The sequence below is a fragment of the Protomyctophum bolini genome (genome assembly GCF_963924005.1).
Source record: "Protomyctophum bolini genome assembly, chromosome: 18".
Taxonomy (NCBI): domain Eukaryota; kingdom Metazoa; phylum Chordata; class Actinopteri; order Myctophiformes; family Myctophidae; genus Protomyctophum; species Protomyctophum bolini.
Window position 1 is genome coordinate 28082945 of NC_137879.1, and position 24703 is coordinate 28107647.

Sequence of the window (24703 nt, forward strand, 5' to 3'; positions counted from 1 at the left end):
AAATCACATTCAGAGTAAAATGTTTATTAACATCTTATAAAACATAAAAAAGATAAGTCCATCAAATATAAAATTCAAGTTTTAGCGGGAGCCTGGGAAAGCTCTCTTGGCCTTAATTCCTTCTGGCTGAAGTCCTTTTCTTTTAAGATAGTTTTTGGGGCATTTTTAAGCGTTTAGAATGAGAAATACTGTAAAGGGGACAAGAAACTTAGGGGAGACATGACAGAAGTTGGATTCTTCCTCTGGTCCTTGTGACGCACAAAGTCAGTGCATTTGCTGACTGAGCCACAACGCACCCCCATTAGGTCGTTACACAGGGTTACAGAAACAGTGTCTTACAAGCCTTCAGTATCTCCTTTGCCTTGGAGAGAAGATGGTATTGGGGTTGCTGTCTCGCTCCCTTTCCTTCTCGCGCTCTTTCTGGCTGTTGGGAGACAGGGCTTCTTCCAGCCTTTTGTCACTCTTGAAGAGATCTCGCCCTGTACGCAGAATGTGCTGCTCCATCTTTCGGTGGCGCTTCATGTCCGACAGCACCTTGTCCAGACAAGCTTCCCGTTTCACTGAGGATCGAGCTGAAGATCCTGAAGAGGAAATAAATAGTTTACCACCAACAATAACACCATTATTATTCACACGATTAGAGGGCTAGTTCATGCATTTATTGCAATTTTCCACAGTATCTTATGCATTTATGGTAATGATCCATCTTCATTAGCCATACAACTGAGCAGTCTTATGCATGTCTCTAATGTGACATCACTGGAGTAAAATCTGAGGAGAATCAGAGCTTCAATCCTACTAACCTAGGTAATAATTATGGCTTGCTCAGAAAATGCATTATGGCAATTGTAACAGAGAAAGCGACATTGATGTCAATATGGATTGCACTGTAAATATTTGATAGAACTATTAACTGAAATGCTCATCAGTTACCACAGACTATTAACTGAAATGCTCATCAGTTATTTAATGTTCTTATACATGTCAAATCAATTATTGCAATGTATTTTACATTTGTACAGATGATTTCTTGTCGTACCTGGCGTTCTACGTCTGTTGATGAAAGCATTCTTCGGAGTGGTTTGCTCCCCACTAAAGTCAAACTCTGTGGGAGCCAGGGGCCTGAAAGAAAAAATATATTTTTTCAATATTCATACTAATTCCTTTTGATCCATTATATGGCTTCCGTTTGAAATACAGCTTGGAGGTCTTCAGCAGAACAAATGTAAATAATTCTCACTTTCGTTCCTCCTCCCTGTCCCGTTCTTTCGCTGCCTCTTCCCCTTCATCTCTTTCTGGTGAGGGAGTGCGCTCTGGAGTGGGAGGCCTCCTGGGAAGGGGCACAAAGTTCAATTCCAGCACTTCCCCTTTAGCAAGGAGATCATACAGTCTTTTAATCTCAGCAGGAGGTGGCATCCAATTTGTGGGATCCTCCATTTCCTCATCACTGTAAGCAAGCTCCCAGTCACCGTCCTCAACATCGACCTGCTTCCCTTCAACTACTTGTGTGTCTGCTTGTTTCTTCTCCTCACGTGCCTCTCCCTCCACCGCATTTCTGTCCTCATCTGATAAAAGAAAATAATATTCAGCTCTGTTTTTATTCAGATAAATGCATAAGCATTAACTTTAAGAATGACTGACATAAACCCGAATACATACAAGTAAGGTTGTTGTACTTGTTACCTTTCCCTTTAGATACGGTCTCCTCTTGTGTTTCAGCTACCGTTTCGGTGTCCCCTGTGTTGTCCTCTTGTCTTCCTGTCATCTTGTCTGTGTCCCTCAAACCAAGAGCCTCTATGTCCTCCCTTAATGAGGCGTCTGTAGCCTCAGCCTGCATCTCTCCTCGCCACAAGTCTGTTAAAAATACAAAATATTGGAAAAGCATATTAATATGGCAACACGGAGATAATAGATATTCGTGAAAAAACGCTAAATATATGATGTGTTACTGACATCAGTACAGGGTAATGTGTGTTAGTTTAGTATTTTGCAGCATTAAGCTAACTACATAGCAGAAACATTTAAGGCCATGGTTGTTTGCATACAACACATTGACCCAAACATTGTTGTCTACGTAGCCCAATTTTTTTGATTCTCATAGAGGTTTTAGAATCGAAAAAAACCTCTACGAGAATCTAAAATGTTGGGCTATTGTCTACGGTGATCTTGACTTTACCTAATGTCCAGTTTGCTGTCGCGGATCAATGCTGCTGCAAATCTATTGATAGATTATTATTTTGCTCTGAATAAAACCACCAATGTTCCCCATAAGACTAGTTATAAATGCTAAAAGAACATTATACAGAGACGTAAACATAGCGCCATTTTGGATTGAAGAAGAACCGCCTGGTGTTGTGACTGGATTACGACGACGTTCATTTCCACGGATTGTTAAACACAAGGACGGTCGAGCGTCGAAACAAATGAGTGGCCACAGCCAGTTCACAGTAGATGGAAATCTGTGTTCTTCCTGCGCATGCGCAGTATGCAAATCAGAGCGGAGAACGAGCAAAAAAACCTGTAAATGTACAATACATTTGCATTTACGTGTAAATAAGGTTTACGCTTTTAACTATCAACATTGTCCTTCAGCGTTCAAATAATCTTGCGTCAACACCAGGTTTTCCGCACGCGTAGTAGTTGTAGTGCGGTGCCTGTGTAAAGCATAGATAGTAAAGTGGAAAGCCAGTTTCTATTTACTGTTCCGTGCTCCGATCCGGTCTACAGCCCGCCTATACTGTATCCGGTATTTTCAGCACACACATGCATGCAGGCACCGTTTCCGTATCCGCTCAGACCGGTTCAGCAGTGGAAAGCGAACCGACCCCAAGACGAACGACCGTTTGACCTAAACCTGATTGGCTAGTCTCTCGTAATCAGACATTCAGCCAATCATGATCGAGATGGAGGTCTGACTACGCGGCACTGTGATTGGCTGAGTTTCATAATGCAGCTTCACCGCTGCTCATTTGAAAGTTTTTCTTGGAAGTTGGAACCGTCCAGAAGAAAGAGCAAGATAGGCCCTCCCCAGACCACAGGCCCTGTGGACTTTAAAGGTATTTTTTACCCTTGATGTTGTTTATAGCATTAGCGATACCATACAATAATACTGTCCAGTGTTTTATGACTGTCTGCGGGACTGTTGATTATTTTGTACTGCATAACATTGTCGCTTGGGCGTAAAGGTTCCCATTTCAGTTTGTTTGTCCAAGAACACCGACGCTAATGTCGCATTATCTTTGCTATTGCTAATGCTAGCTTCCTCTTGTTGTCTACACTAGAGAAGGCTTTTGTTTATCTCCCATACACAGACATGGTTCAACGAGTAATCGACACGGTTTCTAACATCACTGGTCCTCTAAAACCCGCTGTGAGATGTGGGCAAAGTGTTTATAAAACCTTACAAATAATACAATCATATTTGGCTATATTTCTGGTATACATTATCAATGAAAGGGTACTGATGCTTGTGCGACGTCTACCCTTTTTCAGAACTGGGCATTATACAAATAAATTAACTAAATGTTTACATCTTTTATTTTTTAATTTGTATCTATTCTGATGCAGCTAAATATATGGCACCAGGAGACTCATTTTCACAATGAGATAATTTAATTAACTCCTTGTAACATTTACTCATGTTTGGACGATCACTGTTAACATGAGCTTTCTTTTTTGTCTAGAGACCTGGCCTGGCCCGTTTTGAATTGACCTTACAGATACAGACATGGCTCAACGTGTCGTCCTAAAAGACAGTGGCACCAAGAAGACGTCCAGGATTCGCGTCACTGTTCGCCTACGACCCTATATGGACGCACAAGACGAGAAGGCAGAGGGGCCGTGTGTTCGAGGTCTGGACACTCAGAACTTGGAGATCATAAACTGGAGGAACGCCACAGAGACGGTCAAATACCAGTCAGTACCATACCATGTCCAATTTCTACACCATTGGTTCTCAAGGATCCAGTGTTCATTTTTGACCTGGAGTGTACATATGGACCCATAACAGTGCGTTTTAACAGTGGGTGAGCATCGGGTGACCCATCGCCTAATCGGCCACTATTGGGTGAAAAGATGAATTGTTTTTATCTTTTTGGGTGACGTTCCTCTGCCCACTTTTCCACTATCGGCCGTTCGCCGGGTCCCATAACAAATAATGCGCTTCCGGAAAATTCGTAGGACTGTCGCCTGCTGTTAAAACGCACTGTTAGGGTCACTTTAGTTCCATTTGTACCTGGTCGGAGTTACAGACATTGTAAGGGTCCATTTGGTTCCAATTGATTTATCTGCAGAACAGAACGCCCTCGAGGACCCCTCGGATCGAGTTCCTGTTGAGAACTGGTGTTCAACATATAACTTCACATTTCATATAATCATAATGCTGTGGTTAATTTGTATGTGTTCTTATTACTTCAGTTTTGATGTCTTCCATGGTGAGGAGTCGACACAGCAAGAGGTTTACCTTTCATCAGTGAAGCCTGTACTACCACACGTGTTAAATGGACAGAATGCCAGCATCTTTGCCTATGGACCCACAGGGGCTGGTAGGAACTTTCTTATTAAATGTTTTACTCAATCAGCAAGTAGTCGATGCAAAGGCGATGTGTCAAGTAAATCCGTACTAAAGCCGTAAATCATTCAACACATTTTTAGGATTAGTTTTGAACCTATTGGCCATATTCTCTGTGCAATATGTTTGGTCTTTTGTACACGCGCTGCTGTTCAGCTTCCTATACTAAGTTGATGTCCTAACTCATAGGTAAGACCCATACCATGTTGGGCAGTCGAGAGCAGCCAGGTGTCATCCCTCGGGCTGTCCGTAGTGTCTTCAAAAATGTGAAGGCTAAGGAGGAAGATGGTTGGAACTACAGTATTGGCATGTCTTACCTGGAGATATACAATGAGAAGGTATGACTGTGGTATACCTCCAATCCCATTCTGGCCTGTGCTGTGTCCACTCCTCTTGACCTTGTGAGAAATATTGGATGCTAATATTACTTAGCTAATGTGAAATTATTAATTTATATTTCATTTACTTTTCATACTGCTGTTTGTTATACTGCCATATAGTAACTCTTTACTGCACTGACACATGGTTCTGTGTATAAGCCTCCTAGCCAAGGGGAGATTTCTTTGTTGGGCATTTTGAGTTTGGCATGCCCTGGTTAGAGGGTTTGACATACTGTAACAACTAACAACACTTCTTTGTTCATCTCCCAGCATTTCCCATGTATTAACTAAACCCTGGCAGTCCACCTCGTAATGAACCGATTTAGTAATATTTTCTCCATGCTTTTCATAATACATTGATTAGCATAATGTGGCAACCCCAGACATTGACGGCCATAGTCGGACTCGGGACACTCCTCCACATACCCACCTCAGTCTCCAAATTCCATTCCCAGTGCAGCTCCACACTACCACGTCTGAACGCAGTACAATTATTTTATTTTAATGATTAACTGCAATATATCAGGTATTCTGAACGGACTGGCATGTCATGTTCACTTCACAAATAGCTACATGTAATCTGTCTGTACAATTGTAGAAATGTGAAAATAAAACTGTTCTCTTCTGTATTGCACTTTACTACTAGAAATTGACCCTCAAATATATAAAGGATATAACCTGTCTACTTGACTGAAATCGCTCTCGCTTTCTTCACGTTAAGGTATTGGACCTTCTGTCACCCGGCACACAAGACTTGCCCATCCGAGAAGACAAGGACAGGAACATTCTCATCCCTGGCCTTACTCACACACCACTGTCATCTTATCAGGAGTTTGACAGTCTCTTTGTCCCAGCCAACCTCAACCGTACCACAGCCTCCACCAAGCTCAACCAGCGGTCCAGCCGGAGCCACGCTGTCCTCCTTATCAAGGTTAACGTAATTTCTGTTCTGGCCCCAACTGATGGTGTAGACTGAGGCAGAGGTCTGAGAATCTTCTAAAAAAAATAGAATATTGTGGAAAAGTTCATTTTCTTCCATAATATAATTCAAAAGTGAAACCTTTGTTTTAATCTAGATGATTATTATCATACATCTCATGAAATAAGAATATTTTATGATATATATTTATGAGACTACTAAACATTTATAATACAGAAACTTGTTACTTGTGTACTAAATACGTGGTCTGGGCTACTTTTTAAACAAATTATTTCATCAACGGGAGTGGCATGGAGGTGACACTGTTTAGATGTTATGGAAGCGTGAATCTATTCTACGTCCGAGCATAGACATGGTAACGCCCCGCCTGCCTCTGATTGGCCTACCGACACTGCCCGTCTTGACTGTCCTCCGAGACACGAGGTTACTCCGTGGTGGTAAATAATTCAAGAGAATTACAGCTTGGCACGTACGTCAGAAAGGCAAACTAATATTGTTTATGCCGTTTGCTTTGATTGAATAATTAAACACATACATTATTGTTACTATGATTTGATTTGGGTTTGTTCTAAATAAAGTGTTGGTGTTGATCGTGTATTCATCTAATTATAGTAAACTAATGGTATACTAAAAAGGATAAAGATCAAGGGAAATCACAATAATCAACACAAACACTTTATTTAGAACACACAAATCAAATCATATTACGGCGTATGTGTTCAATCAATTATTCCATCAAACGATTAGTTTAACTCTTCTACAAAAATACAAGTTACAAGACTGCATTCTGGAGCGTCAACAAGCTGTCATTCTCTTGTATACCGTACGCGTATTATTTCCCACCACAGAGTAACCTCGCATCAGACTATCCAGTGGAGGAAAGTCTGGTAAGGCCGGCAGTGTCGGTAGTTCAATCAGAGTCAGGTGAGGTGTACAGTAGCATGACTAGTCTATGCTCGGACGTAGAATAGAATCACGTGTTATGGAAGCCTACATTTGCTTTGATAACCGCTTTAAAATCATTTGTATTGTTGAATCTAGTGTCTCACACCTTCCTCTTGACAAAACATAGATGCTCTGTGGGTTCAGGTCAGACCAGTTGGCTGGTCAGTTAAGCACAGTAATTCCATGGTCGGTACACCAATACTAGTAGTTTTGGCACTGTGTGCAGGTGCCAAATCGAGCTGGAAAGGAAAAACCAGCATCTCCATAAAGCTTGTCAACATACTGAAGCACAAAGTGCTTGGTTGATGGCTGTGTTGACTCCAGTGTGAGGTTTTCACTGCCAGTGGACTAACACTGTATTTTACAGCACTGTATGCTCCTGTATGTTGACAGCTTTATGGATATACTGATATGTGATTTCCTAAAATGACTAGTAATTGGTGTACTGACCATGGTATTACTGTGCTTACTGACCAGCCAACTGGTCTGACCTGAACCCCACAGAATCAGTTTTATTGTCAAGAGGAAGGTGTGAGACACTAGATTCAACAATACAAATGAGTTTAAAGCTGCCATCAAAGAAATCTGGGCTTCCATAACGCCTCAACAGTGCTTATCACCTCTATGCCATGCCCCAGTTTTCAGATGGTCGGCATTTCTGTATTATAAATGTTTGTTTTTAGTGGTCTCATAAAGGTTTTAAATGTTTCAGTTTGACTTTGTGCACAATTAATCTAGAATATATGAAAGTGTGTGTAATTATATATCTCTCTCAGACATGATGATTGACTAAATTGAGCTTATTTTCCAAGTTGCTAGACTGTTCTCATGGTAGACTGAGGGCTTCAGAGGACTGCATTAGTTGATGTATTGTATTTGTATTTATTTATTCAGCACAGTATAAAAACAACACAGTGAACATATAAATATGAGAAGGGTAAGGCCTCTACGCATACGAGGCCTCTACGCATATAAATTATAATGAAACATTGTACATGAGATATAGAATATCCAGAAAACATGATTGCAGTATATAAAACATAAACAAAACAACAAAAACACAACAAGAACATGATTAGAATTTTTTGTTATTTACATGATTCATTGATGTCCAGTTCTTTGCTCTCCATACCAAACTTCTGTCTCTTCTGCCCTTTGTCATTAGGTGGTGCGGACCCAGCGCTCACCTCCTTACTGCCAGCAAACGGGAAAGCTGTACCTGGTGGACCTGGCAGGCTCCGAAGACAACCGCCGCACGGGCAACCAGGGCATCCGCCTGAAGGAGAGCGGTGCCATCAATTTATCTCTCTTTACCCTCAGCAAGGTCGTGGATGCCCTCAACACTGGCGCTGGTGTCCGCGTTCCCTACCGGGACAGCAAGCTAACCCGGCTGCTCCAGGACTCGCTCGGTGGTTCAGCTCACTCAGTCATGATCACTAACATTGCACCAGAGTACCATTATTACTTTGACACTTTCACCGCCCTCAACTTCGCCTCCAAGTCCAAGCTCATCGTCAACAAGCCGTTTGTGCGCGAAACCGTGACTGTCCCTGTACCGCAAGGTGAGCAAGGGAAACCAGGTGTCTGGGTGTGTGCTAGGATACAGTTTAAAGAAGCTTTTGACATTTAAATGTTAAAGTCAAGGTTTTTATACACACCTACCGACTTTGTGTGACATTCTTGCTGAATTCATGATACTGTAGTTATTTACTGTATATGTGGTATATTTGTGTAAGCACTGAAATTGCCATTACTGAGACTGCCAGACTGTTTCATTTGGATGGCTCTAAGCTCCACAGAGAGTGCTGAAGTGCCTAAAGGCGCAGAATGCCAATGTTGTTGTTTTCCCCCTCTGCTTCCGCACTCCAGTGAAGCGAGCCAGAGACGACCATGAGGCTGGAGCTTCTAGTGAGCCCCAGATAAAGAAGCCAAAAAAAGGAAGTAAGAAGACTGGGCAAGGGGCTCCCTCACCCCCAACAGTACCTCCACACAGGTTGGAACCCCCCATGCACACACATGCACGCTCTGTGGGACTCCCTTCTTTGTTGGTGTACTACACACAGCCAATGCATGCAGGACGGAACATTTTAATATTACCATTTAGAGTAGAGCACACACACACACACACACACACTATGGGATTGGAGATGGGACACCCTTTGTTGGTGTAGTCACTACACTGTAACTGTAGTGTGTACAATGCATGCAGGACAAAACATTTTAATGATGCCATTAAATTAGGCTTTGCAAACTCATCGAGGTAGCATTCGTCAAAATGCAACTTTGTGCGAGGTGGTTACTTTTTGTCATAGTATTTGGCCAACACACACTGATTTCAGATGTGGCATATATTTACATTTTAATACTTTGTTAGGCACTTAATGCTACACACGCATATTTACATTTTAATACTTTGTTAGGCACTTAATGCTACACACGCATTGTCGAACACTTTTGAAGTAGTCCAATTTCCTACATAACCTCATTGAAAATCATTTTAGCACAGCCCCTCTGGTCAACCAGCAAACCAATGTAAAATGCTACTTTCAGACAATGGATTATTACCGGTAAATTCCCGATGGTTGAGACTGTCTGCTGTAGCCATATTTATCACTACACTGGCATTGTCTATTTTAATTTGTTTTGCTAGACCTACTGTACATAACGCCTCGGCATGCCAGCACATCGGTCAGACCCGACAGTCAAAGATAAATCACCAGTCGACAAATAAATATTCCCAATTGAGCTTCATGACTCATGTTTGTGTTCATAGAGAAGGCAGTTAATGCATTTACATTTTTGTTGACTGTAAGGTCACTGATCTCTCCCTTGTGCAAGGGTGGGATGACATAAATGGAGGTTCAATGTACACACACAGTAGCGGCTTTGCCATTGCAGCAGAAAAATATGGTGATTAAGCATCTATTATACATTTGAGAAGTTGTACCCAACACATGGCAAGGAACCCAAAGCCACGAACAGCTACGTTGCTACTGCAACGCCCACAACACCGTCTTACACACTACACTCACACACTCACACGGGGAGTGAACTCTGGACATATAGGTCATTGTTTATTAACTGTGCACACGTGTAGCCTATTGTATGTCAGACTGTATGTCTGTCCCACAGTCACAATCCTTTAGTAATTAGGCTGTGGAAATATTCACACTACTTTTACAATGCATTGTCAACACCTGCTGAGTTGACAAAGATTGACAGATTTCGGAGAAGACTGATAGTTTATCCTTTAGTAATTAGGCTGTGGAAATAGTCACACTACTTTTGGATTTGCAGGCCCGGCGCCACGGGGGGCAAAGGGGGTATATGGTTACAGACAAAACAATGGTACATTTCCAGGCATTCATTTAAATTCCATTGCTTGAAAGGAAGTAAGGATGCATCTTAATGATCTCCCATCTAGAACTGGAAAAACAACATTCCTCACCTATAGGCCATCCTTGGGGTGGGGAGAGGTGCTAATGTCATTGTTGCAGTGGTCAGGGTGCTTAAGTGGGCAGCTACTGTAACTAGCCAGGGGTGCTAATGTCATTGTGCTGTGTGTGGTCAGGGTGCTTAAGTGGTCAGCTACTGTAACTAGCCAGGGGTGCTAATGTAATTGTGCTATAATAATAACTAATAACCCATCTGTTACTACATGTGGAGTCAACTCCCGCAATTTTTATTTTTTTTATCCAAAATAATTCTAATTCTAATCTGTTTGATCTATGTGATGGCGGTTTAGCAGTTCGTGGACACAGCACAGTAGGCCATGATTATAGCAGATGCTTAGAATGAGTCTCATTGCAACACACCCATTGGCTGCTGCTCTCGTGCCAATTTGGGAACTCACTGAGAAATGAGTAATGTGTTTATACGTGTGTTTGCCTGCTGCAATGGGCAGCAGCTCAGCTGCTGCTCTAGTGTTTTGACACAGATTCTTCTGTCAGCGTTTTGCCACGGTGAAGTAGGGCAGAACGATTGATTGGGAGAAACTATCCTTGCAATTGTCAGCCTAACATTGCGATCCCATTCGCAACCTTATTTAACCACATTAGATGGCGTCAACATAAATTGATATTTAAAGGACCACACTGGTGTTCTATTGCATTTTTAGACACTACACTACCTGGTGTAGAAATCTTTCTTTTGCTATTTGAAAATTGTAGTAGTTCATATTGCGATTTTATATTGTCAATTCATTGTTCAGCCCTACATTGAAGTACAATGCCGGCAAGGAGGTCCATATTCTCCCCCACTGACTGTACTATCACCCTGCTAACCCATGTTTCCATCCCCACCACCCTTCCACTGTCTCAGTCCATCAGACGTGCTTGACAGACTGGCGGCTCTGGAGAAGCAGTTAAAGGACTGCCAAGAGAAGGAGAGGCTCAACCTGCTTCAACATGAGGCCAAATACCGCAAGGACATTGAGGTGACGACTTGAACCTGCTTCTGTATGAATCCAGTGTCTGCTGGGTTTATACATTTAAACTAGTCTGAAATTTGTTTTATCATCTCTTATAATTGTACTTTGTCAAATCCTTGGTGTTAATGTGGAGATCAACTGATACCTTTGCAGGCACTGAAGGACAAGCAGAAGGAGTGGGAGAACAAGGTCAAGCTGCAACAACGCCTTGCTGACAAAGGCTTGACAAGGGAGCCATTCAATTCAGACAAGCAACCTCTCTTCACAATGAACCCTCTACAGAAGAAGTCCACTGCAGTAAAACCTGAGAAACAGCAAGCTGTAGTTCAGCCATTACAGGGTCAGTTGTACAGTAAAATCCTTAGTGTTGTTAATTTCATTCTTGTGTACAGTTGGAACCAAATCAACCCATTTCAAGAATTCTACTCATTGTTCAAACTGGATGTGTCAAAACCTGCTGACCCGTCTTTCAGAGTTGGGTTCTATTTTCCAGCATCAATGCAGGGGACAGACCACCGAAATGTGTGGTATCCCGCCATTTACAAAGTAAAAATGGGTTCAAGATGATGAACAAAATATAGTATTAGGAGTCTGACCCTGAACTAGCTGAGTGTAAGATTCTTCGCCGCTTCAATTATCCCACCTCGGATGTAGGGCTCACCCCAAACATCAATCCGGAGAGAGAACCCATTTATCAGCTTCAAATGTATGTAGATCTAATTTAGTGTTTCATCACTTTCTCACTTGTTTATCTTTTATCCTGGCAAAGAGAAATGTGTCGGCAGAATTCAAAATAATCATTTAATTGGCCTCATGAGCACACGCATGTGGCAATTATCAAAAAATGCCAGACATGGGGCCCAATTAATCGGTCACTAATGGAGATCTCTGGCAGCTATGATAATGGATACTGATAATGGGTCCTGCATGTTATTCTGACAACAGGTGCAACAAGCGGAGGCTTGCGTTCCCAATGGGCATCACCTATTTTTACAAATGGATTTTTACAGTATGGATGCAATTTTCTTACTTTGGTACCAGCTTAATTTAGGAAATATGACTCCTTATGATATTCCAGGAAAGGAAATTGTCAAATGTTCTTTTTGTCCCCCTCCCCTTCCCTGTACAGTCAGTGTAACACTCACTGTCAGTCACCACCACCTTGATGTTTTCTTTTCAAAATCTTTTTATTTAGGTTTTATAACAGAAGCCCAGGAGCAAGTATGAATGTCATCAAGTCACAGATTCTTAGAAAAAAGCCTTCAGTGGTCAAGTGTAGTCTCAAATTTGAAATTATATCGTATAATATTGAAATGGTGCCCTTAATCGCCGGATCAAAAGACAGAAATTAGGGTTAGCATTAGGCTTATCAGGAAAGCCAGGTAATGTAGAGCTCAGATAATGTCGGGCCTGCAAAATTCTGTAGAAGTGTGGTCTAGGTAGAAATTTGATCAAAGGATGCAAAACTCCCCTCTATAAATAGGTATTTAAACCATTTGATACCTTTCCCATGCCAATTCTGAAAGGTCATGTCTTGTGTTGATGGAACAAAAAGGTGGTTGGAAGCAACGGGACTGACCAGGGAGAGGGCTAAGCGGTGCGCTAAGAATAGCTGGAAGCGACTGATCCCTGCACGACTTTAGCTCCAGAGATGTCCATTCTGGGAAATTCGGCCACCTTGATGTTCTGAATCTATGACACCTCGTATTGAGTCACTATGGTTCTATCTATCTTTGATACTTGTATTGCATATACTAACTATACATACGCTATACATTTTCTTTTGTAAAGGACTATGCTGTAGAAGTGGTGTATCTTGATGTATATATTTATTTTTAAATATTTCTTTATGACTTCCCCAACAGTTTCCCAGCCAGTCCAGCCTCTTCAGGTTATTGGAAATGTCAAACAGTCTGTCTGCGTCAAGAAGAAAGGAAAAAGTGCTTCAGACAAGTCTGAGGTCAGCAGTCAAGCCCTCTCGCTGCTTAGCGTGACAATTTGTTGTGGGTGTACGATACAAGCTGACATAGTGGAATAGATTAGCCTTGTTGCTCAGACATGATGATGCACCCTGCAAGATATCCAGACCTAATTAATGGAAGTTTCACTAAATACAAATTTTCTCATCCTGATTTACTATAGGCATTTGGGATGTCTGTGCAGGATGGTTCATGTCACTACTATGTGTAACCTAGTTGAACTGAGTTGGTGTAGTTGGATGCCCTTGTTTGTATTTAGCTCAAACGATACCTTTTGCCAAGATGGTGCCATTTGGTTAATTGATAAGTGCATGTTGAACCTGTGTTTTCATTCCTAGAAGTCTGAGGATAAGGAGAATCGAACATGCTGGGAGGGCCAAATTGATGCAACTATACTAGAGCAATCCAGAGGGAAGATCTTGCTCATTCTCAATACAGGTTCACTCAAGGACCTTAAAGGCCTGCAGGGGATAGGCGACAAAAAGGCCAAGCTCATCCTGGGATGGAGGGAGCTCAATGGCCAATTTGCCAAGGTTGGTCCACATAAAAACAGTGGTTCTCAATCTTTTTCATGTCAAAGCTCTCCAAATGAATGTATTTGGCCACGACCCCCATCTGAAAATATAGTGCCACTCAACCCAATACAAGATCTTCATGTTTCAGAAATTCACATTTTCCTCCAAGTTCACAATGTGCTGCAATGTGACGTGTTGTGAGCTTGTAGAGCGGCTATTTTAGTCTTATTATAGATTAAAATGACTTCAAACTATTCTATAAACATACAAGATCAAATGTGCCTGTATTGAGCCCAGTTAACATTTGTATTTTATTTAGATAAGACATGCTAGTACTAGGTTTGATATTTACCTGGTATCCTAATTTCTTTCTAGCACTAAAATGTTTTTCGTTGCACTCTATTTGCTCAATACCATGATTTATTTACCTGATTTATTACTCTTTTTAAGTCACTGGATAAGAACATCTGACAATATCTAAATTATTGTCTTCGTAAAGGTGGAGGATCTGACCAACATCGAAGGCTTATCTGAAAAAAGATTTTCTTCCTTCATGAAGGTATGCCCATGTGAAAAAATGAGGTCACACAATCAAATGTTTAATAATCCAGTTTAGATATTTTTAGGAAGATTAAAGGATTTCCTTTGACAAAGAATGTATATTAATAAGCAAGGTGATTTGGACTGGTAAATTTGTGTTTGCTGAGCTGTCCTTTGATATGTTTGCAATTATATTATTGAATGAATAATGGTTGGTAATTGTTCTCTTTTCAGGCAAACATCCTGAGTGCCATGGGGAAGTAATCGTATTTTATATACAGCCATGCAATGACATCCTTTTGTATTATTGTACTTTTCTTTTGTGGCTTTCGCCTTTATTTTGTATTTTTAGAGGGATAGACTTTTCTGTCTCCCCTTTCCCTCCTTTTAAAACATTTTTCCCTCTGTTTTAACATCATATATTTTTTATTTTTTTTAATGGAGCTGTGTTTTTGTAGATGGCATCATATTCCACTTGTTGGCGCAATTTTGCCTTCTAATAAAAGCATATCACACAATCGACAACGTGTATTCATCTTTGCATAGGCCCATTATGTGATGGTTAAAATATTACTAACATTGAAAATGATGTGGCATTTTATAATGTTTGTAAAGTCCCTTAAGATCTATGAATCCAATAGCATGTATTATATCACAGTCATGGCTAATTACAAAATCATGATGTAATTTAAGTGCAGACCGGGTGCCTTAAAAAAAGGGAGGGGGAAAGCGAAATTTGTAATTGCATAGCTAGGGTTGTATTTCAGACACCACCTGATGTGATCTGTCATATAGAGAGTGGAGGTTCTTCTGCAGGTTCTCGTCGAAGGTTGCACTTGCATCCCTCCCTCCACACAACACGTTCATTTAACTATTCATTTCACGGTAGCCTACGCTTAGAAAATCCACTGAGCCATCGGGGATTTCCCTAGTATCCCAGCGCAAGGGCTTCCAGAAGACGCGACATCATGGTGAATGACACCTTTTCATGTATTTAACTGAGGGGATCGCACGGATCTACTACAGAGAACGTTTGCCTACAATTGCACAATTCAGTGTGTGTAAAGAGATTTTTGGCTCCAGTCCTCCGATCTAGCTGAAAACACTATGGTGCCAAGGTTATCGACGTTACATTGAAACGCAGCCTAGATTAAAAACGGGTATGTCTTTATTGAGCTTTTATTCGAATTTACACGTAGCCTAGGCCTATATCATGAAATGCAATGCCATGTTAATAATTATTGGCTTGCATTGCAATTCCGCCGTGTGCCCTCAATGCAAAAGCTATTTTGCATGTTGTTTTTTAATCTATTGATTGTCATTGGCATTCGTGAAACAGCCTTGTTGGACCAGCCTTGATTATAAGAGCATCCTTCACGGTCATTCGCCTTTTGTCCTCCCTATTTTTTCCGCTTTTGGCTTTGTCCTCAACCCATAGCCTTCTGCTTCATGTTTTCCCTTCCCATTGTCACCGCGACCATATGCCCCTTTGTGCAAAGACGGTGCGTGTGTACCCATGATGAAATGGCACATGGACGGTATATGCACACCTGCACAGACCTTTGCCAATACAAGCATAATTTAAAAAGGGCCTGCCCCGTTCATTATAAGCATGATAATAAGGCCAAGCAGTAGTTGTTTATTTAATAAAGCTCATATTTATTGCAGATTGCTTTATCTTGTGAGGTTTCATAATTTGTCAACTATGTGTTTGTGCTCACTTGTCAACTGTCATCCATTTTATTACCTATTGGTATGATCATGCTCTTTAATCATCATTTAGGATAAATTGAAGTCACAGAGGATTAAGCCAGTTCTCAAAGTTGGGTTTCAGTGGGTGAACTGTTAGGCTACTATGGCATCACAATCACTTTGACCACTTCAAACCTATTTTATACTTTGGATATACAAACATATCAGATCTATCATATGAAAATGAGATGAGTTTGAGAACAACTGTATTAAGCAATGGCTGTGTGTGTGTGTGTGTGTGTGTGGGTAGTTCAGCATTTTGTTTACAGTTATTGTTATACCACTAAATGACCTCCGGGTGTAGACCTACAGGATAAGGACTACAGGCGGAGACAGCGCTTTCCGCAAGTATGGCTGCTAACACAATGCCAGACGCTACCATTTGGGATGGAGATGAACACCCTTCACTAATGGACGAAGATGTCTCCCTGTCAAGCCAAGTCTCTGTACCATGCCCGGTTGATGGACACGTGCAACTCCTCCATGGTCATGTGGGCTCGCGGCCCGTCCGCAGCAAGTCCAAAGGAGAGCTTGTCATCGTGATCAACGAGAAACTGGAAAACGGTAAGTGTATTACTGTAGTTTGTTTGTTTGAATACTTATACCGTACAATTGTGCTAAAAGGAAAACACAAAAAGCCCTAAGGGCTTGTTTCCATTGTGGTCCTTTGTATTCAATTCAGCAAGGTTACATCAGTGAGCGGGGATGGATCTGGGATATGCTTGCATGTCATACTCTTGCTTGGTCAGTTTACTACAGACTAGTCAGATTCCATGTAACTTGTCATACTGTTGTATTGTCCAGTATTTCATAAAAGTGCTATGAGAACAGGCACCCGTCAAATTAATTAACTTTAAATATTTCATTTACACAACAAGCCTTCACCTTCTGTTCCTCATTTTCCTCTCATGTGTACGTTAGGTAATGGAATTCATTCATCTTGTGAAGAACCAACCTCTTCATCTATTGCTACTCCTCCCCGGAGACAACAGTCCATCTCCTACTCTCATCACCCGCATCACAGCAAGACGCGGAAGGGAAGCAGGGCGAGCTCCATCGGCTACACTGCCTTCTCCCCCAGACCGTCAATTTCCCGCTGTTCCAGCATTGCCACCGAACCACCCTTGGACCGGACCAAGGCGAAAGACTACCTCCTCCTGGCAGTGTTGGCTTGCTTCTGCCCCGTCTGGCCCATAAACATTGTAGGATTTGTTTACTCCATCATGGTAGGTGGACGTGTAATGTTTCTTTACAGCTCACAGCTCAGGGTCCGTTTTGCAAAATTTGCAGTGCTGCTTTAAGCTTCACTTTGAGTTCAAGGGTGCTGTGTTAGTTTTCTTTCCGGTCTGCAACTTGATCTCTCTTCCAGAATTCTGCATCAGATTGCCATGAAGCTGTATTTGTGCCATCATATCACAAAGCACGTTTCGGCTTAAAACGGTCTTCTCTTTTTTTGTGTGCTAAAAACACAGGCTAACAGACTTTGTTTGATCTCCTATAGTCCAAGAACAGTCTGGAACAAGGGAACATTGACGGTGCTTTGCGTCTGGGACGTGTGTCCAAGATGCTCTCTATGGTGTCCCTGGTGGGAGGGACACTCATTATCATTGCCTGCATTGTCAACTTGGCCAGTGAGTCCCCTACTAGCCACGACCTCTGAAACCCTGTCTTCCTTCTTTACCCTACATTTAGTAATGCTAGGTGAGATAGGTTTCCCTGAGCTCATATTGTTTTTTTTAATTGTAAACAGTAATCTGACCACAAAGGATCTGTAGCTACAGGCAGATCTAATATCACTGTTGGTGATTATTAGAGTGACATACATGAGAAGGTCGCTCAGTTAAATGTTTCAAGCCTTGGTCACTGCAGTTCAGTTACCTATTGGTACTTTGGCAGTGTTTGTATGGACAAATTGACTTATTAAGCCAAGCGATGTCCTAATTAGCTTGTGCATAGGCAGAAATTGTACATATAATGTTGAAAGTTAAAGGGCTCATGGGCTGGATGACGCTTCCTTTTCCTCTTATTACATAAGTGTTCTCTGTGGTCTGTAACTGTATATTTATTATTGAGTTATAAAATATAATGCTGCTGAACTAATATGCTTCCTCTTTTCTTTTTTTTAGTCAATGTGAAGTGAGTTTCATCCCAGGATGAAACTGGATAGGACGACTGATCACTTGGCCCATACCTGCACCTCTGTCTCTTTAACCACCTATAGTCATTACCTGAATTTGTGACAAATGTACACCATATGCAGCGCTTACTTATTCCTCCATAATCCATATAAATCCTTTTGCTAATGGAAGAAGAATTCTGCAAGACAATGCTGCTCTGAGTCAGAGTATTGACCATGTGATGATGGCTGGAGAAAGAGAGTAGCCATTTGGACAAATTTGTCCCTTTTGTATTCTGGTCAGCACAAGAAATGTCCTTGAGAAAGACATCGCTCCTCAAGGTTGATTCCAAAATTGATCGAGACAAGGTGGGGCAGAGAAAAACACACTGGATGACACTGGAGATTGCTGGAACTGCGTGATCGATGTGAAAGAAACGGGAAGGATCGCCTTGTGATGATGTGACAAAAATTGGCACATCCATCCTTCATTGCACTGACGACAGAATGCATCAGAAATACAGCTTGCTCCCTTTGGATACACAGAGAGGCTTTGGGATATGTGTTGCATTGGAAAGATGTGCAGCTAGAAGAGTCCCTTTCCATTCCTCAATGCGTTATTTTTTATTTTTTTGTAAGTTTCCTGTCATTCTAACTTTTAAGGGCCAATTCATGCTCCTATTTTAGAGCTGAATAAAAGTCTGTTCGGCTCTGTAGAGCCTACAATGTGACGTCATTTGAGGTTCGGGGGTGAGGGTACCGTCCTAAAGTCGCCTCTTCCGTGCTACTGAAAATTTCTGACGAGCCGAAATCATTTCGGCACTACAGCGCCGAAACAGTGTTAAAATAGGAGTATGAATCGGCCCTAAGAGTCCTTTTATGTCCATTTATTTTTGCCAAGGGTTGGATATGGGTGTTAATATGGAGGAGATTATAAAAGATTTGGGGCAGAAGGCAAAGTCATCACTGCAAAGTAAATCTATGTGCCAAACTTTTTTATAAGAGGAAAAGTTTCTGCTTTGTGAACCTGTGCTCTTGGCAAAGTCACAAAATAGTTTGTAAAGGGGGAACATCAAATACCTGTAATTTGACCTATGTTGACATCTGCTTTACACCGCTAAATGCTTTTATAAATTGCAGAAGGGGAGCCAGGAGGACGAGATATCTTTGAAAACCATGAGTTACTCGAAAAACATTCACCGTGAGTTTTCCATAAAGCTACGTTGCTTTTAATCATTGAAATTATACTACAAGTTATAGCCAACCTTTTGATAATGTTTGTTAAAAAAAGGAGAAAAAAAAAAGATTTTGACCGCAGTAATTTCATAATACTACTAGTGATACTATTGAACTACTGAGCCACAGTTGTGTGTGTGTGGGTGGGTGTGTGTGGTGTGTGAGTGAGAGTGAGTGAGAGCATGTGCAAGTGAGTGTCTGTTGATGAATTATTTGTGAGACACTATGTTTGGCCCAGAAATGGTTTGTTGCAAACACAGTAACCACTCAAGGTTTAAAGCCACACCGCAAAGATGACTGAATTTCTAATGATCTAATATTATAATATGCCCCATGGCATGAGTCCTAGTCAAATGTTTTGATCAGTATTTACCTACCTATTCTCACTGTGATTCAAAACATTGTGGTTGGCCGGATGCGAATGCAAATTTTATACATGATTCCTTCATGTTTCCTGGTTTTTGAGACATGTTTAGATATATGCCACGTCTTAAAAGTCCTCAATGATCTATATTACATACAGTACCTACAATACATTTTCTGTATTGACTAATATGAAAGATTTTTCAGATTTTTCCTCTGTTAGCATTTGGATGTTTAAAGTCCATTGTAATCAACTGTTGGTGTATCCTGCAGATATATAAACGTATATATTGTCAATTCCATAGCTGATGAGTTAGCAGTAAGTAGCTATTCTAAGTAACATAGACTAACTAACAGAATTAGCCTGCCAGTAACTGTGATACCCGTGGTCTACTATAATCTCTGGATATTGGCATGTTGTGGATTAACCTTGATGTATGAAGTCAAATTCATATGAGGACAACTTGGCACTAGGCACACTGAATTATTGTATGCTTCCGAAGCACATTCTTAATAAAAACACATTGCATGAAAGTGGTCCGTCCTATTTTGCTTTGAGAAGGGATTGAGGAAGCCCTCCAAGCAGCATTGGAGATTACAGGGATTGTGGATTATGGAAATGGTGTCAAATGTGTACTGTAAACTATAGAGTTGAGCAGGTTGTGTGTGTGTGTGTGTGTGTGTGTGTGAGAGTGTGTGTATATGGTACAATATATGTAAGTATAGTAGAATTTCAGAAACAAATCTTGTAAGGACCACTTTCCTAGAAATGGTCGTTTTAGAAATGTTTTAGAGTTTGTTAATACACTTCTACATGTTCAAATCCCTGTTCTCCTATAGCTTAATGCTGGAGTGTTTCAACTTGACTAACTGAGGGCTAACACACACACACACACACACACAATTACCAGGAGATGTTCAAGTCCCATTGCTCCTATATAGCACACTGCTCGAGTACTTTTAACTTTTCAAGGCTTGAATAAAAACTTAAAAGCACCAGGAGACATCTGCTGAATGCCCTAAGCCTAAGGTGCCTTGGCTCAATGGTGTGGTGCGCTTGATCGGTTGCCTCTGCTACAGACAGTTGCCAGGTTCAAGTCCCATGTCATCAAGGTGCTGGAGCGGACCATCGGGAGACGGTGCTCTCTCCCCCTGTTTCCTGAAAAGTAACAGTTGGGGGTTATGTTTGAAAGAACCCTGTCCACCTAACATTTTACAGATAAGAATTAGGTCAAACGTTTAAAAATAAAATAGCAATGCATTTTGGCCCATCATCTGACAGAATAGTCTGTGTATTTGCATACTGGGCGACAATGGCAATGTCATTTTTCTTGAGTTGAGCAGGGTGTGTGTGTGTGTGTGTGTGTGTGTATAGTACAATATATGTAAGTATAGTAGAATTTCAGAAACAAATCTTGTGAGGACCACTTTCCTAGAAATGGTTGTTTTAGAAATGTTTTAGAGTTTGATTTAAAATTAAGAGAAGATTCAAATTGGGAATGGGCATTTACAGGTCAGGTTTAGCTGTTGGGGTGCGTGGTTGGAGTTATGCTTATTTCTATGTAGTTGCATGCAGTGCTGAACACCGAAAAATTGCTGGTCTGCCATCGGCTATTTTTCTAAAATGATGTATTAGTAAATACAAACGTGTGCAGTGTGAGAGAGAGAGAGCCAGGGAGAGTTACTGCAGTCTACTAGGAGAACCAGGGAGACTGGGAGAGAGATAGACAGCCAGCATGTGTCGCTTCATGTGATAGCCTACTGTACAGTGTGAGAGCATGTAAGCTCCAGGGAGGAAGAGCTGCTTACTGTTTTGTGCCAGTGAAGCGGAACTGATGAGGAGGAAGGAGGATGAAGCAGCTAGGGAGAGAGAAAAAGGCCCTGAGCCAAGAAAGACACTATGATGGTAGGATGTAATGAGTGCCAAAACCCTTAATGACTCTCACACACACACACACACACACACACACACACACACACACACACACACACACACACACACACACAAGAAAATATGTTTAACCTCGAGAAAACATATAGTTATATATATGTGTGTATATAGATTTTGTACAAAATGTTTATCAAATATAATGAAACATATCATAGACCCTACTGTATCTTTTAGATCTACATTTTTTAATATAAATGAAATTATGTTTTCTCGAGGTTAAACGTGTATTTAGTGAATTATCTCCACTTTTTCAAGAGATGCACACGGACGCCTTTCTCTCCGGCGAGGGGGGCCCGGAAAGATCGATGAACTGAATTTACAAATACGTCCTGTTTACCGCAGATGTCATCACCAATTGACCAGGGAAACACAAAAGTTTGCAGTCACACAATTGACAGGTGGTGTGATTAATTACCCAGCACCTATCGCAAAAAGTGGAGATAATTCACTAAATACGCGTTTTGTGCCAGAACTTTCACATGGATATAAAACTAGAGGACCATTTTTCACACCACGTCTTTGGAATTATTTAATGGGTGAGTACAAACGGAGCATTTATCACATTTAGGCCGCCCATTTTGAACCCGAACAGAAATTAACCTGGGTGTTCTATGGCTCTGTACGTGAAATACTGTACTTACTGTATGTAACAACAAGAGCCGTTCTAGGGCTAGATGAGATGGTGATCACCTTTGCCCAGCGCAGCACGGGGGACAGAGTGGTATGCTTGCTTTATGGTACAACAGTAGCAGTGATCCAGAGTGTTCACAACCCTAGTTGGGCACGTGACCTGCTGCCAATATTTTGGGAGAGCCCGACTCAAATGAGCCTGGTTGAAGTCCCCCAAAATTACAGCAAAACTGTCCGGGTAGTTACGCTCCGCCCCCGACAGCTGTTCTGCCAGTGTGTCTACTGCTGCTGTGACGTCAGCATCCGGAGGAATGTAAACACACACGAGGATGAACGCATTAAACTCACGTGGGGAATAGAATGGATGACAGAGGATGAAGAGGGATTCAAGTGCAGTAGAACAGTGTTGATGAAGCACTGTCACGTCAGAGCACCAGCGATTGTTCACAAAAAACATTTAATCCGCCTCCACGCGACTTGCCAACCGCCTCGAAGTCTTTGTCAGCTCGAAACGCGGAAAAGCCCTCCAGCTGAACAGCCTCGTCTGGAACTGCCGGCGTTAGATGGGTCTCCACTAACGCGAAGACAGCCGTGGAGTGAAAGTCATTATTCCTTGAGACCAACAACCGGAGCTCATCCATTTTATTGGGTAGAGAGTTCACGTTTCCAAGGAGCGGTGGATACCTGGGAGCGGTGGACGCGATCCTCTCCGCCGTAGACGAACCAGGCAACCTCCTCTTCCCCGTTGCCTCCTAGTCCAACGCACGGCACTGGCGAAGAACGCCGTCCCTCGCACCAGAATATCCAATATATCCGTGGATCGGGTGAGTAATGTTGGTAAAATGTCCGGTGGGGTTGAACACCCAATGTGCAGAAGTACTTATTTTGTGTAAGAAGTTACAAGTTTGTGTCTTTAAGTCTAATGTAGCTATTAGGCACAGTGTAAGTAAAGTAAGACAGCCCCTGTGGGACAGAACATTTGTATGTTAGTGTAACAGCCGGGAATCGAACCCTGGTCTCCCACGTGGAAAGCCGACAATTAGACAAAAGACAATTAGAGTTTTGAGGTTGTCAGGCTGAGGCTGTGAGCCACTGATAGAATAGCAGTAAATGAAACTCAATAACTAGCATTAAACTTCAGGAAGAGTGGGATTTGAACATGAACTCTCTGTGCTGATCAACCCTTACTACACCATCACTCAGTAACAACTGCCTCTTCGTACTGTTGAAGCGATCTTTTGTTAGCCTTCAGTTAGTAAAGTTGAACATAGAATTGAGTGCAGTTCAAGAGTTGTTTTGTATGTAAGTGTAACACACAGGAATCGAACACAGGTGACAGGTCCCCTGCTACCACTACGCCAAAGCAACTGCCTATGGCTCAGGGGAGATATGAGACTTACACCTCTACATGTTCAAATCCCTGTTCTCCTATAGCTTAATGCTGGAGTGTTTCAACTTGACTAACTGAGGGCTAACACACACAATTACCAGGAGATGTTCACTGTGTGTCTGACTGATGGTGGAATGGTCTAATGATCTGTCGGTTTTCCGAAAAACGCGTCCAGTGTGCAACCACATTTGTCATTTAGTGCTTTTTCTGGTTTTAGGTCACATTCTCACCAGAGAGCTTTGCTGCGATTAAAACGCATCCTGCTGCGCATTGTCAGAAAGTGCGCTTCGTTTGGCAGGTGTGAAGGCTCATTCGAATCCTAATGCGCAGCAAAGAACCGCATTTTACTCCGAGCAAAAACGGGGGTTTCGCTTCGCTTCCAATCGCACTTGATTACGATTCGGTGCAGGTGTGAATGCAATCCGCAGTGGTGAGGAGCTGAACACAGTTGGAGACGGAGAAGGCATATTTTACGCAGCGCAAAGATGTCCCGTTACCGTGGATAGACGTGGTCGAATGAGGAGAGTGAAGACTGAAGCCCTGATCGAAATGAGGAGGAGTACATTAATCAATTGCTTAAGAAAACACAAACACTGCAGTGCAGTGTAATAGTATTATAGCCTACAGAATATTCTGTCTGTCTGTGCTGTCACTGCATCTCGATAAACTTGTAAACATTTTGCGCTGCTGTCTGTGTTATATCAGTGCGGCTCAGCGCTGTGCCTCCATGCCTTTTAATACTCTATGCTCCATGCCCAAAAGAACAGTGCGTGGCTGCGTGCTTATAGTGAGAGAGCGAGAGGGGGGGCAGTCCCAGACGGCACGACACATATGCACGTTATGAGTATAATTTTATCACCATAGATTTATCATTTCACTGTGTAGGCTAGTTTAAGAATGGAACACATTGATAAAGGTCCCCCCTGCTGCGTTTCCAATTGCTGCGGATCATGACAGTGTGAAGGCA

General features: G+C 41.8%; 3 protein-coding genes across 3 annotated transcripts; 2 read left to right on the forward strand and 1 right to left on the reverse strand.

Moving 5' to 3' along the window:
• Positions 1-8: 8 nt before the first annotated feature.
• pagr1 (PAXIP1 associated glutamate-rich protein 1) lies at positions 9-2369 on the reverse strand. The gene is made up of 5 exons (XM_080788502.1): positions 2177-2369; positions 1684-1854; positions 1241-1565; positions 1040-1122; positions 9-581 (listed from the first exon to the last, which is right to left on the reverse strand). Exons 2-5 carry the CDS (start codon positions 1835-1837, stop codon positions 346-348), a joined length of 798 nt encoding a protein of 265 aa, XP_080644628.1. The 5' UTR covers positions 1838-1854; positions 2177-2369; the 3' UTR covers positions 9-345.
• A 620-nt stretch (positions 2370-2989) lies between these two features.
• Positions 2990-14812, forward strand: kif22 (kinesin family member 22). Its single transcript, XM_080789111.1, has 13 exons — positions 2990-3056; positions 3684-3915; positions 4417-4544; positions 4760-4908; positions 5672-5881; positions 8001-8397; positions 8705-8828; positions 11156-11270; positions 11418-11604; positions 13130-13224; positions 13582-13776; positions 14258-14317; positions 14533-14812. The coding sequence occupies exons 2-13, from the start codon at positions 3728-3730 to the stop codon at positions 14560-14562; spliced, it is 1878 nt and encodes a 625-aa protein (XP_080645237.1). The 5' UTR covers positions 2990-3056; positions 3684-3727; the 3' UTR covers positions 14563-14812.
• Positions 14813-16400: 1588 nt separating this feature from the next.
• On the forward strand, positions 16401-17710 carry prrt2 (proline-rich transmembrane protein 2; the record flags this gene model as incomplete). Its single annotated transcript, XM_080790084.1, has 3 exons — positions 16401-16614; positions 16972-17276; positions 17552-17710. The coding sequence occupies 3 exons, from the start codon at positions 16401-16403 to the stop codon at positions 17708-17710; spliced, it is 678 nt and encodes a 225-aa protein (XP_080646210.1).
• Positions 17711-24703: the final 6993 nt, after the last annotated feature.